Source organism: Triticum urartu, unplaced genomic scaffold (assembly GCF_003073215.2).
Source record: "Triticum urartu cultivar G1812 unplaced genomic scaffold, Tu2.1 TuUngrouped_contig_4927, whole genome shotgun sequence".
Lineage (NCBI taxonomy): Eukaryota > Viridiplantae > Streptophyta > Magnoliopsida > Poales > Poaceae > Triticum > Triticum urartu.
The window spans coordinates 1-15,682 of NW_024115557.1; the positions used below are offsets into that span (position 1 = coordinate 1).

The window sequence follows — 15,682 nt, forward strand, 5'->3', positions numbered from 1 at the left end:
GAAGGGGGGCACCCCATGACACACAAGTTGATCTTCGTGATCGTTCCTTAGCCGTGTGCAGTGCCCCCTTCCACCATATTCCACCTCGGTCATACGTAGCGGTGCTTAGGCGAAGCCCTGCGTCGGTAGAACATCATCACCGTCATCACGCCGTCGTGCTGACAAAACTCTCCCTCAACACTCGGTTGGATCGGAGCTCGAGGGACGTCACCGAGTTGAACGTGTGCAGAACTCGGAGGTGTCGTACGTTCAGTACTTGGATCGGTCGGATCGGGAAGACGTACGACTACATCCTCTACGTTGTGTCAACGCTTCCGTTGCCGGTCTACGAGGGTACGTAGACAACACTCTCCCCTCTTGTTGCTATGCATCACCATGATCTTGCGTGTGCGTAGGAATTTTTTTGAAATTACTACGTTCCCCAATAAATAGTTATGTGTCACTCGAGTCAGGTCAGTTGATGACATTAAACCAGCAAGCGGAAACCAGTAAGTAATCAAGCATAAATGCTCTCTCTCTCAGTTTAATTAGGGAGTTGTTATCCTCATCTTTGCTCCCTCCCCGTTGCTTGCTATTGCTATTGCTTTGAAAAATCCAGCCTACTCACTCCTCTCTCTCTCTCTCAGTTTAATTAGGGAGTTGTTATCCTCATCTCTGCTCCCTCCCTGTTGCTTGATGTTGCTGTTGCTGTTGAAAAATCCAGCCTACTCACTCCGTACTAGATCATCTACTAGCTAGCTAGATGGTGAATGAATGAATGAATCTACATGTAGATGAAGGAGGAGTCAATCTATCTAACTATCCTAATAGGAGGTGAGATGAGATGAGATTTCTTTCTTTCTTTCTAGTCCCAAATATGCTTGCTAGTCCCAAATGAAATGAAACGGAATGGAATGAAAGAAGAGCAAGTAAATATATTATACAGCAGAGTGGAGTAGTACTGAAAAGGAGATAGTGACCTAGGCTGGAACTCGAGGACCTGGGTGAGGCTGCAGTCATTGAAGCGAACCACTTTTCCGCCTTTTCTTCTTCTTGTGGAGGGCTTGGTCTTGTTCTTCTTCTTGTTATCCTCCTCCTCCTCCTCCTCCACATCCACATATTCTTCTTGTTGCAGATGCAGCTGCTTGTTGAGAGGGAGGGGGAGGAGGGGGGCATTCAAACCCAAATCCAAATCCAATTTCAAGCCCAAATCTTCGTCTTCTTCTTCTTGCTCCTTCTCCTCATTCTCATCCTTATTTGTTGTACTAGGAGCTCCTCCTCCTCCTCCTCCTCCTTCACAACAACAACAACAACAACAACAACAATAAGAATCTTGGTGTTGCCGCTGTGGATTGGAGTTGGAGTTGGAGTTGGAGTCGCAGTTGGGGTTGGAATCGGAATGGGAAGGGGAGTCCATCCAAATCTGAATCCAAATCCAATGCATCAACAATAAGGGAAGGGCGAATCTGAATCTGAATGGGAATGAATCAACAGCTAGGCAACAAACAAACTAGTAATCCAATCAAATATAATCTGATCTGATCTGATTCGAACCGAACCGATCCCATCTTCCCTTGTTGGTTGGAAATGAAAGAAAGAAAGAAACAAGGGACTGGATCCGATCTTCCCTTGCCTTGTTGACCAACATCTTGCTTGCTTGCTCTCTCTCTCTCTCTGATCTGATCTGGTCTAATTTGCTCTGCTTCAAGACGAAGACGACGACGACGACGGAAGAAAGAAAGCAGAGGAGGAGGCCGAGGTCAGGTCAACTCACCAGACCAGACCAGACCAGAGCCCACCCACCCACGCATTTCCAAATATTTTCCTTTTTCTTTTCTTTTTTTCCTTTAAAAAAAGAAAAAATCTGATCTACTAGCATTATAAGTATTATATATAAAAAAAAGTTCATCACAAGTAGGAGTATAAAGAAATCACCTCAAAACATAATAAAAAGGAAATTGCATCAATCAAACTACTTGACCTTGTCGATGCCAACCAAAAGGAAAGCAAGCTCACTCAGAGGAGGACCCGCCGCTCCTCATGGTCACGACACGACGGTTGCAATTTGCGTATGTATGTGAGAAAAGGCTACCGAATCATCCATCCATCTTTAACAACAATGTTGTTTTCATGTCCAAGGTGAAAACTCTTGTTATTTTATTTTTAACATTAGTACAGACACAAGCGCTCATATCAAGTTACGACCAACTTGCATTGTTATTGTTATTATCTCACAACATAAACAACATACATACATACATACATACATACATACATACATACGACAATCAGGATGAAAATACTTTCCTTCCTTGTTTTACAATCAGGATGAAAATACACGGCGCTTTTCTTCTTTCTTTCTAATCTAAATAAAATAAAAGGAAAGAACCAACGATTGTCCTATCCTAGTTGTGGTAACTTCATTTTTTTTCATCTCCTAACCAAGTTGTTGGTAGGTTTGAGGCTTGAAAGGTTTTCGCTAATTATTTGGACAAGTCTTTTTTCCTTAACTAGTATCCATTTGTTTTTCACCGAAAAGAAAAACCAATAAAATTGAATGATGTCCGTTTTAAAAAAGGTTAGGAGGATATTATTATTATTATTACTGAACAATAATAATATCCTCCTAACCTTCCCAGATGCAGATGCAGGAGAGAAAAGATGAGGCCCATCCCATGAATCAAACAGTCTTACCAGTTTGATGATGATGGGAACTACATACTACTACTAATTTCTACTCCTAACCTTGCAAGGAAGCAATCATTCATCTCTTTTGCCTCAAGGTCACTGAATAATAACTCTCTTGCCTCAAGGTCACTACACCTCATTCATCTTCTCATGGATGGATACTCCACTGTTTTACTCCCCTGCTTGCTTCATTTCATTACACAGAGCAGAGCAGAGCATTTTAGATGAGCATCAGCATCAGAAACAGCCTTTCTTTCTTTCTTGTCCAACCAACAAGGGAAGAGACAAGATACATTCTTCTGTTCCATTCCACCACTAAGTAACAAATCAGCCAGCTCTTCAATTCTGCCTACTACTACTACTACTAGCACCACTACTTGCCAGGTGAATGAGTTAACCTTCAATTCTGCTTCTCTTCTTGCCATTCCCATTCCCATTCCCTGCAAAACCAACACACAAGCCACCCAACTATTACTATCACTCCTAGCCTAGCCATTAAGTAAGGAAGGAAGGAGAGGACACAAACAAACATACTCAGGCGCTGACGATGCCGACGACTTCCTCGGCAGTACTTGCTTCCACACAGGCACTCAAACACCTTCACCGGCCCCAACTCCTCATCAAAATCAATCCCATAGTCCTGCAACCAAACCAATGAGCAACAAACATCCCATAGTACATGCTTTGCTTTCCTTTCCTTCATTAGTAGTAAGTATTAACAAGAACAAACATACCCATGTCAGTTCCTCAAGGGCCTCCACCTTCCTGCTCGTGAAGAATGCAACCTGTTTTCCGTAATCATCACCATCATCGTCATCAAAAACAAATAGCATCATCAGCTTCCTGTGTCTATCTTATGCTTATGCTACTTTCAGAGTCAACTTGCTTGTTAAGACTAGTTATTATTAGTTAGTAGCTCACATGGTAATAGTGGCGATCAGGAGTCTCCACTTGAACAGGAACCATGGCCAGATTTGCATCACGGCATCTACATCATCATTTGGGATATACATATATATATATTAGGGAAGACAAGATGAAGTTAGTTAAGCCTCTTCATTTTAATTTATTTGGCTGTGTCATTCAAGAAAAGAGCTTAAAGAGAAGAGAAGAGAAGAGCACACCTGTGGTTGATGAATCTGCCAACATTCCCATAAAAGGTTCCATCTAGGCACAATGCATCTTCGTCCTTGAGTGACCCTCCCGAAGACCAGCCAGCATCCAAGACTACCGTATGCGTATATCTATTATTCTTCATGTTCTCGACCGCCCGCCCATGTACTTCTGCGCATGTTAGTATTTCCCCCGCATATTCGCACACGAAAGCTCCTTTTGGCAATGCATTCTGCGTGCGCAGCCCCCAACCCCTCCCATTTCCCGTGGAGAACACCTACATGATAAAAAACAAAGCCATCCGGCATCAGTATAATGATCAGCATGCTGCACACAGCAAATAAAGGAGGAGATGGGCCATTAAAGTTCTGTGTTCACCAAATATTGTTACCTGGAGGTTGCATCTTATGCCGCGTTGGACCACACGGTTGCCGCACCGCATGCTGCACCCGCATTTGCTCCAGCACTCCTTGATGAATCTCCGAACAAGGTGGCCCCTGCAAGGCTCTGGTGAGGCTTTATCTCTGGACCTCTCGAGCGGGCACGTCTTGCAAAAGACCTTGTGATGTACTTCAGGAATCCGGTTCATGGAGACGCACTTGTCAATGAATTCTGGCTTTACCAAACCGCCCGGTGTGTATGCATATTCACCCCCGGTGACTCTTGCGCAAGCGCATGGTACAGGCGCCGACAAGCAGTCGCCAAAGCAATCAGCACAAGAGTCTTGAGCACCAATCTGTGCAAGGGAGATGTTCACAATACCATTTTGGAATACCTCGTTGCCTGGTATGTAAGAAAACGATGGTGGGCATTTTCCTCTGCCAGATTCATTTGCTATCGGTATCTTGACATTTTCTTGTCCCTTGGATATGTCATGTACATCATGGGTAGTCCTTGAAAGTGCCAAATGCGGTTGCGGGGCAGGAGTTGAACTCGCTGAACCACCCTCCACGCATTTAGACGTGCTGCCGTTACCAACAGTATGTGATTGTGTAATATGCTCCGTCATGGTATGTTGAGTTTGAGTGCCCAGCTGCACAACGCTCTGGCATATCTCGGCCATGAGGCCAGGAATGGAGAAATCGGGAGGAAGAAGCTTGTCGGGGGAGAGGTATTTGTCCTCAACCATCTTGTATACTGCTTCCAGATGAGGCATGTTGAGCTTTGATGGGTCTGCGCTGCACTTGAGAGACAGCTTAACCTCGCCCCCAGGGGATGACGCCACATCAATCTCCTGCACTTGAGACCCTGTTCCATTGATGAGTGTGCTGCTGCTTGTTGGCTCCACAGATACAGCAGGCATCTCTGTATTTCTGCTGTGATGTTGAATTGCCCTGTTTTTATCACTACCTGTGTCAAGTCCAAAAGAGATGAAGAATCAGAATAAGACCATCATTGCTCAAGAAAAGAAAACACGTTGTGTAACAAGAGGTTCTTCCACCAACCAAGCAAAGAAAGGTTCATGCATATATACCAGAAATTTTATCAAGCAAGCAAATGTTGAAGAGCAATTTGTGTGTGTGAAGATAAAAGGCCAGGTGGGTGAAGAATACATACACAAAACTGAACCAATCAATCTATATATATATATATATATATATATATATATATATTGATTGGTTCAGTTTTGTGTATGTATTCTTCACCCACCTGGCCTTTTATCTTCACACACACAAATTGCTCTTCAACATTTGCTTGCTTGATAAAATTTCTGGTATATATGCATGAACCTTTCTTTGCTTGGTTGGTGGAAGAACCTCTTGTTACACAACGTGTTTTCTTTTCTTGAGCAATGATGGTCTTATTCTGATTCTTCATCTCTTTTGGACTTGACACAGGTAGTGATAAAAACAGGCCACCAATAAAAGATGTCAATCAATCTGCTCAACCTCATGTTGGTCGGCAGGGCCTATAATTTAGTAATTTATACAGGGGCAAAACGATGGATGAGCTGGAAGAGTTGGAACCTGAAATGTGGTGAGGATTTCGGTCAGGCGGAGGCAACGCATTGAACTCGGACGAGGAGGAAGCAAGGTTGCGGTTTCGGTTTCGGTTGCGGTTGCGGGAGCGGAGAATCAAGCCAGGCTGCACGTCCCGACAGCCGGACGCGTCCATGTCGACGGGTTGAGGTTGAGGTTCAGGGGGTTCGGGCTTGGGGTGTTTGAGAAACAAGAAGGCAGGCTGCTGAAACTCTGCATCCATCATGAGCTTGTGCTTGTGCTTGGTGAGCAGTGCGGTTGCTGAGGGTGTGGCGTGTGCGGCATTGTTGAGAACCCCCCTTTCCACTATGCCTCCTGCTGTGGCTGTGGATGTGGCTCTGAAAGAGGTGGATCCGGATGGAGGAGCAGGGGCTCTGAAAGAGGTGGAGCTTTGCTGTGGTGTGGCTCTGAAAGGAGGGGTTGTGGAAGGGCGGTCGGGGGTGGAGATTTCCGGCTCCTCGGTATCCAGCTCCTCCTCCTCCTGCCCCGGCGCCTCATTGCCGCCGCCGTTGGGCTGGAAAAGAAAAGAAAAAAAACAATCTTTCTTATCATGAGTTCCGGACCGACGGAAGGAAAGGAAAGGGGAAAGGAAGAAGAAGAAGAAGGAGATGGATGGACCTGTGGTTGGGATTGGGATTGGGGATGAAGTTGAAGGAGTTGGTCGTCGAGGATGGCTTCGGCGAGAGCGCGGTACGAGTCCTCCTCGATGGGCTCCCACTGCCTGTCGAAGAGCCTGAAGAGGCGCTTGAGCACGGGGGTGGCCTGCTTCCGGCCGAACCCCAGCTTCTTCATGGCGGCCCGCCGCCTTCTCCTCGTTGCGCCCCACCATCTCTCCCTCTCTTCTTCGCTTCTTCTTCCTCCCTCCGTCCGTCCGGCACGATTCGATTCGATTCGATTCACGGCGCCATTGTTGCAACCTAGGCTAGGCTAGGCTAGGGTTTGGTTTGGGAGAGCGAGAGAGAGATTGGGGATTGGGGATTGGGGATTGGGGATTGGGGACGGACGGACTGACTGACTGGGGTTTTGGGGCTCTCCCCTCCCCTCCCCTCCCCTCCTCCCCTCCCTTCCTTTCTTGCCTGCCTCACGACGGAGAGAAAGAAAGAAAGAAAGGTTTTTTAGGTGCGGAAGGAGGTGGTGTCCGTGGAGAGGACTCCCTCCCCCCCTCACACCTTGACTTGACTACCTACCAACCCTCCCAACACTTGCAATTTCTCTCTCTCAAACAAAAAACACTTACAATTTCTCTATCTTAACAAAAAAACACTTGCAATTTCTGATTTCTCACAAATGAGACATATATTCTCCCGTAGATAGATGAAGGTTAGCACACCCTACTCCAGAATGTATACTCCCCTAGGACTAGGCGCCACTATTCGTGCAGCGTTGCAATGCAATCGACTCATATGGCGGTACAACGCCTATACCAAGCCAAATAAATGGTTTACCTACCTCGATAACAAGGAGATCAAGAAAAACACAAAGTCGTCCCCTTCTTTGCAGTCAGTCGATGATTCACAGTCCAAGCGGCCGGCGCCCTTCCTTTTATTATGGATGGATCGGACCCAATTCCTGCAGCTTATTCATTACAAAAAACTAGTAGAATGCCCATGCATTGTTACGGGCTATGATGCATAAACAAATCAAACAAATGGTTAAGGTCGTCTTGAAGGTCAAAACTCATTTCTCCCTCATACGTACATTTCTCGCTCAGACGTCCGGACATCAAATGGGCGTCCGTCGCGGTGATTGCCTTCTCGCTGTTGGTGCCGACCGCTCGAGGTCGCCACCACCACTCACCACTCACCACTCGTAGTCTCCGCCAGCTCCCCATCGCCTCTTGCGCAACGTGCGCGCGCTGGTCGACGACTGCCCCTTCCGCTCACTGTCCTTGGACTGGTCAAATAAGGCGTGCCTAGAGCTAATGGCAAAGTGCAGTTATGCAGGAGATCCTTATACAGTAGCTAATTATTCAAAGCTTCAATCAGGCATTTGATCTTTCAGCAATTTTTGTGCTCTAATCTCTAGTTGTGGATATGCTCTGTTGCTACGATGAAAGCAGGATCCATGTATATCAGTGAGAACTTGTTGTAATTCCATATAAACGAATGAAATGTTGTGATTTGGAATCATTTTCTTCTATCATTTGGTACAAATCAGCTGGTTAATCTTAGAAAAAGATCAACCGTACAGCCGTCCGATACAGCCGTGCGTGACCCTTTGATTATCTCCATCTTCCCATCCTACTCACGCAACATACAACACCCCGTACCCTTCCTCTCAAATCACACTCTTCCACTCGGCCCGCACAAGCAAGCGTCCAGCACGTCCGCCACCATTTTAGCACAAAAATACACCTTCAAACAAGCCTTCACAGAACAGCGGACGGGCACCTGCCATCGAAGCATGCATCATCAACTGTCCTCGAAGCACACCTTGTTGCCGTGGCCAGTCAAAGCATCACCGTGAAAGCATGCCTCACAGCATCGCGGTTGTTGTCAACGATGCCGTTGTCGTAACACGTCTCATCGTCGTGTTCGTTGAAGCACATGCCACAGCATTGCAGTGTCCATCAATGCCATCGAAGCACGCCTTGTCATCATGGCCGTCAAAGCGTTAGTGCGGCCGTTGAAGCATGCAACGCAACATTGCCACACACGTCAATGTCGTTGAATCATGTGGAGGTGAGATGAGTACCTGCGCGACGGAGCGTCCCGTCGATTCTCTAAGACATGGATGCGCACGTCTCCACTGCGGAAGCTTACAGCCGCGAAGATTGTCGCGTCAGGCTGTGCTGCCAGATCTAGGAAGTTGTAGGATTTTTTTACTCGCGAGAGAAATGTGTGATGTAACCGAGCGTCTAGGTGAGACCTTTTTGCCAGCAAGGAGGACGGTGGCGCGAGACAAACCAAGCGTCGCACGATCACGACCGATCGGACGGCTCGTGAGGCAGATGGCGCAAAAAAACGAAGCACGCTTCCATGAATGAATCATAATAAACAAGATATCTCATATTCTTTCAAAGGAAACCAATATGATCATGGGTTCATGGTCAAGTCTCGGATTCCAATAGACCAAACAATAGTAAAGTATGTTTATCTCCGGTTACCAAATCATTTTTCCCTGCTAGAATCTCAAACTTTGGAACTCTAAATTCATTTGAAATCACCTCAATTTTAGTGGTGAAACAGCAAGGAAGTAATCTTCAATACTACTAATTGTAAAGCAAAAGAAGCCAATTCCAGTTATTGTTACCAATACAGAGTAAGAATTGCTCGAGGGCACACACCTTGCAGTGGGTTGGCTGCCTACGACAAGGGATACATCCATGTGAAACTGATAAAACTGGAAAACTGCTGATCTATTTATTTTGAACCGGTCATTTAGCAGCATCGGTAAATGTTATCTTGTTTTGGACATTTTGAACTCTAACAGTAGTGACACAAGAAACAGATGTGGAAGATAAAACAATTGCGGTCAGGACTTACTTGATATACATCATGCATATCTTCTTTAGTAGCAAGTTCAGCGTAAGGTTTGAGAGAATGATAGTAAATTTTTGTTCTATTTTCATTGATTTTGAGCATGCTTTCGAATTGCGTCGGACAAACACCAGCATCTTCCTCCTGCTTCCCCATCTCTATTTGCCACCTTGCACATGATTAGTTTTATTTTTCCCAGGTGCACACTTAGCCTTGGCAAGATGAAAAACATATTTAATATCAAACTGGTTTCACTTTATTTCGAGCAGAAGGGAAATAATGGACACAATGTTCTAAAGTATTGGTGTTGTTCACTACTATAGAACATCTATATAAATGTTCCAAAATAATACTTTTGCTTGCAGCAATTGATTTTTCTTCTGCACTTTGCAGTCACAACTAATTCCGGATATATTAACAATGCAAACTTGATAAATGAGTACAATAGGTTTATAGGGAGGGTAACTAACAAAAACAATTGTACTGTACACTACAAACATATCTGTTCTCATGAAGAAATATGTCGGTTGCGTTAATTGCCAAATGAGGAAAATAGTTCATTCATACATCAGAAGCAATGCAACTGAAATTGGAGCAGAAAGCACTACCAAACACTCGTAGGAGGCAATTACTTTGCAAATAACTGTCAGTGCTCCCAGTTCAGTTAAAAGAGCCGTGACGCCCGCACCCGCACGTTGCCCTCGACGAGACGGCGACCTTGGCTGCATCGACCCACTGGAGGCACGGCTAGCGCATAGTGCGCGCGGTGGCCCCGGCCCCGATACCTCTGCTCCCGGCTGAGACGTGCCCGGCGCACGCGGCGGCCAGCGGTCTGCATCGCGCATTCGTGGAACTGGAGCCATGACAAGTGAATATGTGATGATTTACGATGTAGGAGTATTATAGGAAAGTTCTGATTCCATCATGATGCAGGAGTATTAGTAAATTGATTTTTTTCCTTAAAGTCAGTTATTTGTTTCTTTAAAATTTGTTATTTGTTTCCTCTATAAAATTGCATTGATGACATAGATCGCCTGATTTGGATAAGTTAGGAAAGTTAGGATCTGTCTCTTTTTATACAATAGGAAAGTGTTTGTTTACAAGAAAATAGTTGAGAAAAAGTAAACCGGTCGGATGGTGGGAAGGGAGACGAAAAAAAACCAGACGAAAAAAACCAGTCGAAAATAGAGGAACTATTCAACCAATTCATTCATTAAAAGCAGAGATAAATGTAAACGAGCTACTTACTAAGGCGGGAAGATCTAAGTTGGGAGGTATAGTGGCACCTACATGAGTCGTTTACTCAGCACCTGATATATGTTAAAAAAATATAGTCAACCTTCCCAAATACGCGTTAGTAACGGTGGCCGGGTATAGTGGCACCTATCTAAGTTTTTTTTTAAGCATCAGTACAGACACAAGCGTTCATATACACGCGCATACACTCATCCCTATGAACACACACACGCACACCCTAACCCTATGAGCACCTCCGAGAGACTGAGCCGGCATATCTTCTTAAGATTTATGAAATTACCGTAGGCGCCTCGTCGTCGACGGGAACGTCTCCTCCCACTGAAAGCGTATCGCCGGAAATCCTGAAATAAATTCAGGAATAATGCGAGCACCAGGATTTGAACCCTGGTGGGTTGAGAATACCACTGTCCACCTAACTAACTCAACCACAGGTTGATTCGCAGGCACCTATCTAAGTTGGGAGGTCTGTAGCTGGAAGATCAAATACTACATTATGTCATTTACTCAAGGCATGCCATTATGTCGTTTACTCAGCACATGCAAGCCAACACACTATGGAAGGATTTGCGTTTTGCTCCCCTTTTGTGGTCCGCTTTGTTGGGTGGTGTGACATTTTGTATTGTGTGCGTCGACGAAAATGTCAAACGGAGACCGAGCTTCATGAAGGTCTTTATTTAAAAACTTCAAATTTCAAACTTTCCAGTTTCAAAAAGTTCTGAAAATAAAATACACATATAGCTAGATACATAATATACATGTGTGCACATTTTTAGATCGAAATACAATAAAATGTGAGCTACACAAAAAAGACAAATCTAGGGCTTTTTAGCATATGTACTGTTCATCTTAAAGTCCATCATTTTGTATTTTTTTTGTGCAGCTCGCAATTCAAGGTATTTCATCCTGAAATTTTTCACACATACACTTTACATCCTTGCATACATGTGTAATTTATTTCAAAAAAAAATTAAAACCTAAATTTATGAATTTTAATTTTTTTTAATAAATTGGTTGCGACCAAAGAATTCTGAAATTGTTTTAATTTCTTTTGGGCCTGCATCCTGAAATATGTTTGAAGCAGAAAGTTTATATCTTGTTTTTGCTATATATGCCACAACTAGTTACTAAAGAGTGGGAAAAAATCTCAACTAAGTGGAAAGTTGAATCAACGGAAACGTATCTTGATCAGACTAACCAAGTTGTCGGTCAACATCCAATCGAATTGAGATTTTTCTTGCACAGGAAAACAAAATCAAAGTGCAGTATACTACTAATCCAGTATTTTTTTTTATAACATGCTCTTCTCTTGTCCCCAAAGTTCCTACAGCAATCAATCATCATCATGCTTGCTTCTTCTACAAAACTCCCCAAAGCTAAATGTTTCACCACCACCATCAATTCCTTCATGAATGACAATGACTAGTTTGCAGTTACTCCTTCAGGAGGAGGCCTGTGATTTCGCGATGGAAAGATCCGTGTGAAGATAGACAATGCACGCGGCGAAGAAGAGCAGCACTGCGGTTACCAGCATCAGCGGCTCCGCCAGCATGAAGATGGGGCTGAACTCATAGTACACCTGCATGCAGTTCACACAATGGTAAGATACTGGAGCGACAAAACCTAAAACAAGAAACACGGCTCCAAAATACCTGGAATGGAACATTGTGCTCTCCTACTACGTTTTTCTTCTTTATCACCACTGTCGTCCTCCCAACAACATCGAGGTATGAATAGCTAGTCTGCATCAGTGCCATATGTCATCATCACAACTAAGACTCGAGAAAGGGAAAACGATATCATCAAACCAGAAACAAATTTACTTTGAGCTAGCTTATTTACGCAGTATGAGCAAATTTCTTTCTTTTTGAGGTAGTTGATGGAAACATGGGATGATTACCTCAAGATGTTGCTCAGTCTCAAAAGGAACAACAGCTTGCGGGCTTTTCGATCCCTCGGGAAGCACAACCTGTGACATAACACGGACTAATAAATGAGGCTGCCAGATGTGTAAATAAAAAGGAGCTACAACTACATCCGTATCATCCCTACAATCTTCTATCCAGTTGATTCTCAAGAATATATTTTCTTTTTGTTTTTTTTAGTATTTGCAGGTAATGACAAGTTCTAAAAGAGCCGAGATTGTAAGGAACATGAATAGTCAGCTCTGAAAAATGATAATACAGAATATGAGAATTACTACGACTGTACAGGCTTGCCTCTTGCTTATGTACACATTCTAAGAGCAGAGCTGCAACAGTACAGGCGCTGCTGCTACAGGATACTACTAGAATAGCATTCTACTTTACCAGTAATGAGAAATATGTTTCATCAGAATTGAGCTTTGTGCTGCCGTACCTTGATGGTAAGATTATCAACCACAGTATTCAGAAGAGGGCATCCAAATGTAAGGTTTGCTAAGCGTCGACCATCAGCCGATTCAAACAGGAAATCTTGGAGTGGCATACCATAGCCGATGGTGAAGGTGCAGTGCCACCCACCAAACAGCGGATATCTTGGTTCAATTTCTAGTTCTGACTGAAGTAATAAAACCATGTGCCAATGTTAGTTCAAAATCAACAATGAAACCAGCAGGTATCTTATTTGCAACTAACACTAGCATATGGAATGGAATTATTAAAGCTCGCATCTGTGGAGAAACATCCAATACCTTGTATGAATCACTGCGCAGATGGGATGAGGAGATGTTACCAATCTCATCACGATAGTAGACTGAATGAACTCGTGGAGGCAACCTTGCAAGAAGATTCTTAAATGATGACGCTCCACTGATAGATTGCCTAGCCTGGTACTCAAGCCTAGCAACAAGAGGTATAAATGAGTTGTCACAAAAGCATTGGACTTGATTAACCAACACAAGAAACAGAATGATTGATTTGTTAAGATACTGATTCCTAGTGTATAAATGCATGCTGTCAGTTCATGTATTTGTCTGGCATAAACCACATAGCCAAAAGTAAAGCTGTATAATGGGAGACAGTGGAATGCATACACTTTATTTCTCTGCTACCGGACCTATACTATTGAAAGAAGTTGACAAATAATCAGAGAGATAAGCTGTAATTGATCATGGCAATCATAGATTCAAAAATCAATGTATTCCACTAATAGACTGCCTAGACGGGTACTCGAGCCTGGCAACAAACGTCAAAACGAGTTACTAGAAAGATTTGGACTTATTGACCAACACAAAGACACAGAATGATCGATTTGTTAATACAGCTTGGAAGAAATCATCCAGATTTGAAATCCATAAGGCATACTGTTAGAGTGGTAGTTCACGTATACTGTATTTGCCTAGTGCTGTTTGATTTCAACATGGCATACATCACCTAGCTAAAAGTAGAGCAGTACAGGAAGATAGTAGGTTATACATTATTCATCTCACAGCTACCAGACCTATACTGTTGCAAGAAGTTGACAAATAACAGAGATAATTTGTAACTGAGGATGGCAATCATAGAGTCTGAAGTATTCCAGTTGCCACTTTTAATCAAGTGTTCAGGTAAATACTCTAGAGTTTGCTGGAGTCATTTCATTCAGGATTTCGACAATCGTGTATAATCAATGTTATTGGCACGATAGACAGCGGCATGCATGTAATGAAAATACTAATACAGTTCCCATTTCCTGAATGTCAAAACAATTTTTTAAATAAGCAGATGATATTGTGAAGGGATAAAAGGCATAAGACAGGGGTTGCAGCAACCTTGAAAAGACTCCTTTGTGCTTGGCACCGCCATGCTTCAACTTGTAGTGCTCGGTGACCTGGACGTTCCCCCAGTGAGAGATCTCCACCTTGCGCACGAGCTCCTCGACGACAGCAAACGCATGGTTGTTCTCATAATGCAGAATGATGGGCGAGTAGGCGTATGGGAGCTGGTTGCTGTACGCGCCGTATTTCACATCAGGACCCGAGCGGCTGGTGGGGTCGACCCTGGTGAAGGACTCGACCCTGGTGCTGGGCGTCTTGACATAGGTGCCCTGCTCCTGGACATGGTACGGCGAGAGGAGGACGGCGCTGTCGCGGTAGTAGACGAGCTGGGACTCGGACTGGGTGATCTCGGCAGGGAAAGGCTCAAGGGAGTGTGTGAGCACGTAGAAGACCTCCACCGTGGTTGTCTCGGCAGGTTTTAGTGGGCTGGGAAGGGAGATGGAGTAGAGGCGGGCGCCGTCGGGGGCAGCGGCGGCGGGGTCGGTGGGTTGTACTGGGAGGGGCACGTAGGTCTTCTTCTTGCGCTTGCCCTCGGCCCTTGTGGCCTTGACGATGGCGAGGTGGTCGGCCTCGGCAGGCGTGAAGGCGATGAGGACGTGTGAGGCGTCGGCGCCGGTGGCGGCGTTCTGGACCTGGCAGTAGGAGGTTAAAGTGTGTGTGTGAGAGAGAGAGTAGTAAGGAAGGTAGCAGTTGGTGAGAGCAGGATGGATGGATGTAATGAGGGAGGCAGGTGAGTGGGAAGGGGGTCAAGTGGAAACCAACCTTGAGGGTGAGGAAGACCTTGACGATGGGGCCGGTGAGGTCGATCTGCAGGCAAGGCATGAGCAGTCGTGGTTAGTGTTGCTGTTGCGACCAAATTATCATGAAAGAAAGAAAGAAAGAAAGAAAGAAAGAAAGAAAGAAAGATAGACATGCTATGCAATACTACCAATGGCAATACCAATCCTGAAAGAAAGAAAGAAAGAAAGAAAGAAAATGAATGGAATCCCTTTGTTTCTAGCCTAGCCCCAATCCAACCCAATCCAATCCAATCCAATAAAGGAAGGATGGAAGGAAGGCATCATCATCATAAATCAGCTCAAATTTATCCAAGATGGATGGATCTATCTATCAATCTGTATATAATCAGACTGCCTGCCTGCCTGCCTGCCTGCCTGCAGAGACACATGTATATGAACTACTAGTCCAATCCTAACCTATCCTATCCTAGTAAAAATTAGCAGCAGCAAGCAGGGCAGATTCGATTCGAGTTACTAACTAAACTTTCTTGTTGGCCAGGCAGCCAGGCAAAGTACGTACAGTAGTAATCTGGCTGACTGCTACTACTGCTACTGCTACGGGGGATGGGGATGGGGATGGGGATGGGGATGGGGATTAGGATTCCGATTCAGATTCAGATTTGTACGTACCCTTTTCTCGGCGGAGAGGACCCGGATGCCGCCCTCCGCCGGCTT

General features: G+C 44.6%; 1 protein-coding gene and 1 pseudogene across 1 annotated transcript; both read right to left on the minus strand.

Moving 5' to 3' along the window:
- Positions 1 to 2,655: 2,655 nt before the first annotated feature.
- On the minus strand, positions 2,656 to 6,817 carry LOC125528511 (annotated as a pseudogene).
- Positions 6,818 to 11,655: 4,838 nt separating this feature from the next.
- LOC125528512 (dolichyl-diphosphooligosaccharide--protein glycosyltransferase subunit 1B-like) lies at positions 11,656 to 15,679 on the minus strand (the record flags this gene model as incomplete). The annotated part of the gene is made up of 8 exons (XM_048692967.1): positions 11,656 to 12,071; positions 12,145 to 12,234; positions 12,393 to 12,461; positions 12,851 to 13,030; positions 13,164 to 13,311; positions 14,223 to 14,860; positions 14,991 to 15,035; positions 15,638 to 15,679. Coding segments are annotated over 8 exons (1,350 nt in total), but the record flags the coding sequence as incomplete, so codon positions are not given.
- Between the last annotated feature and the right edge of the window lie 3 nt (positions 15,680 to 15,682).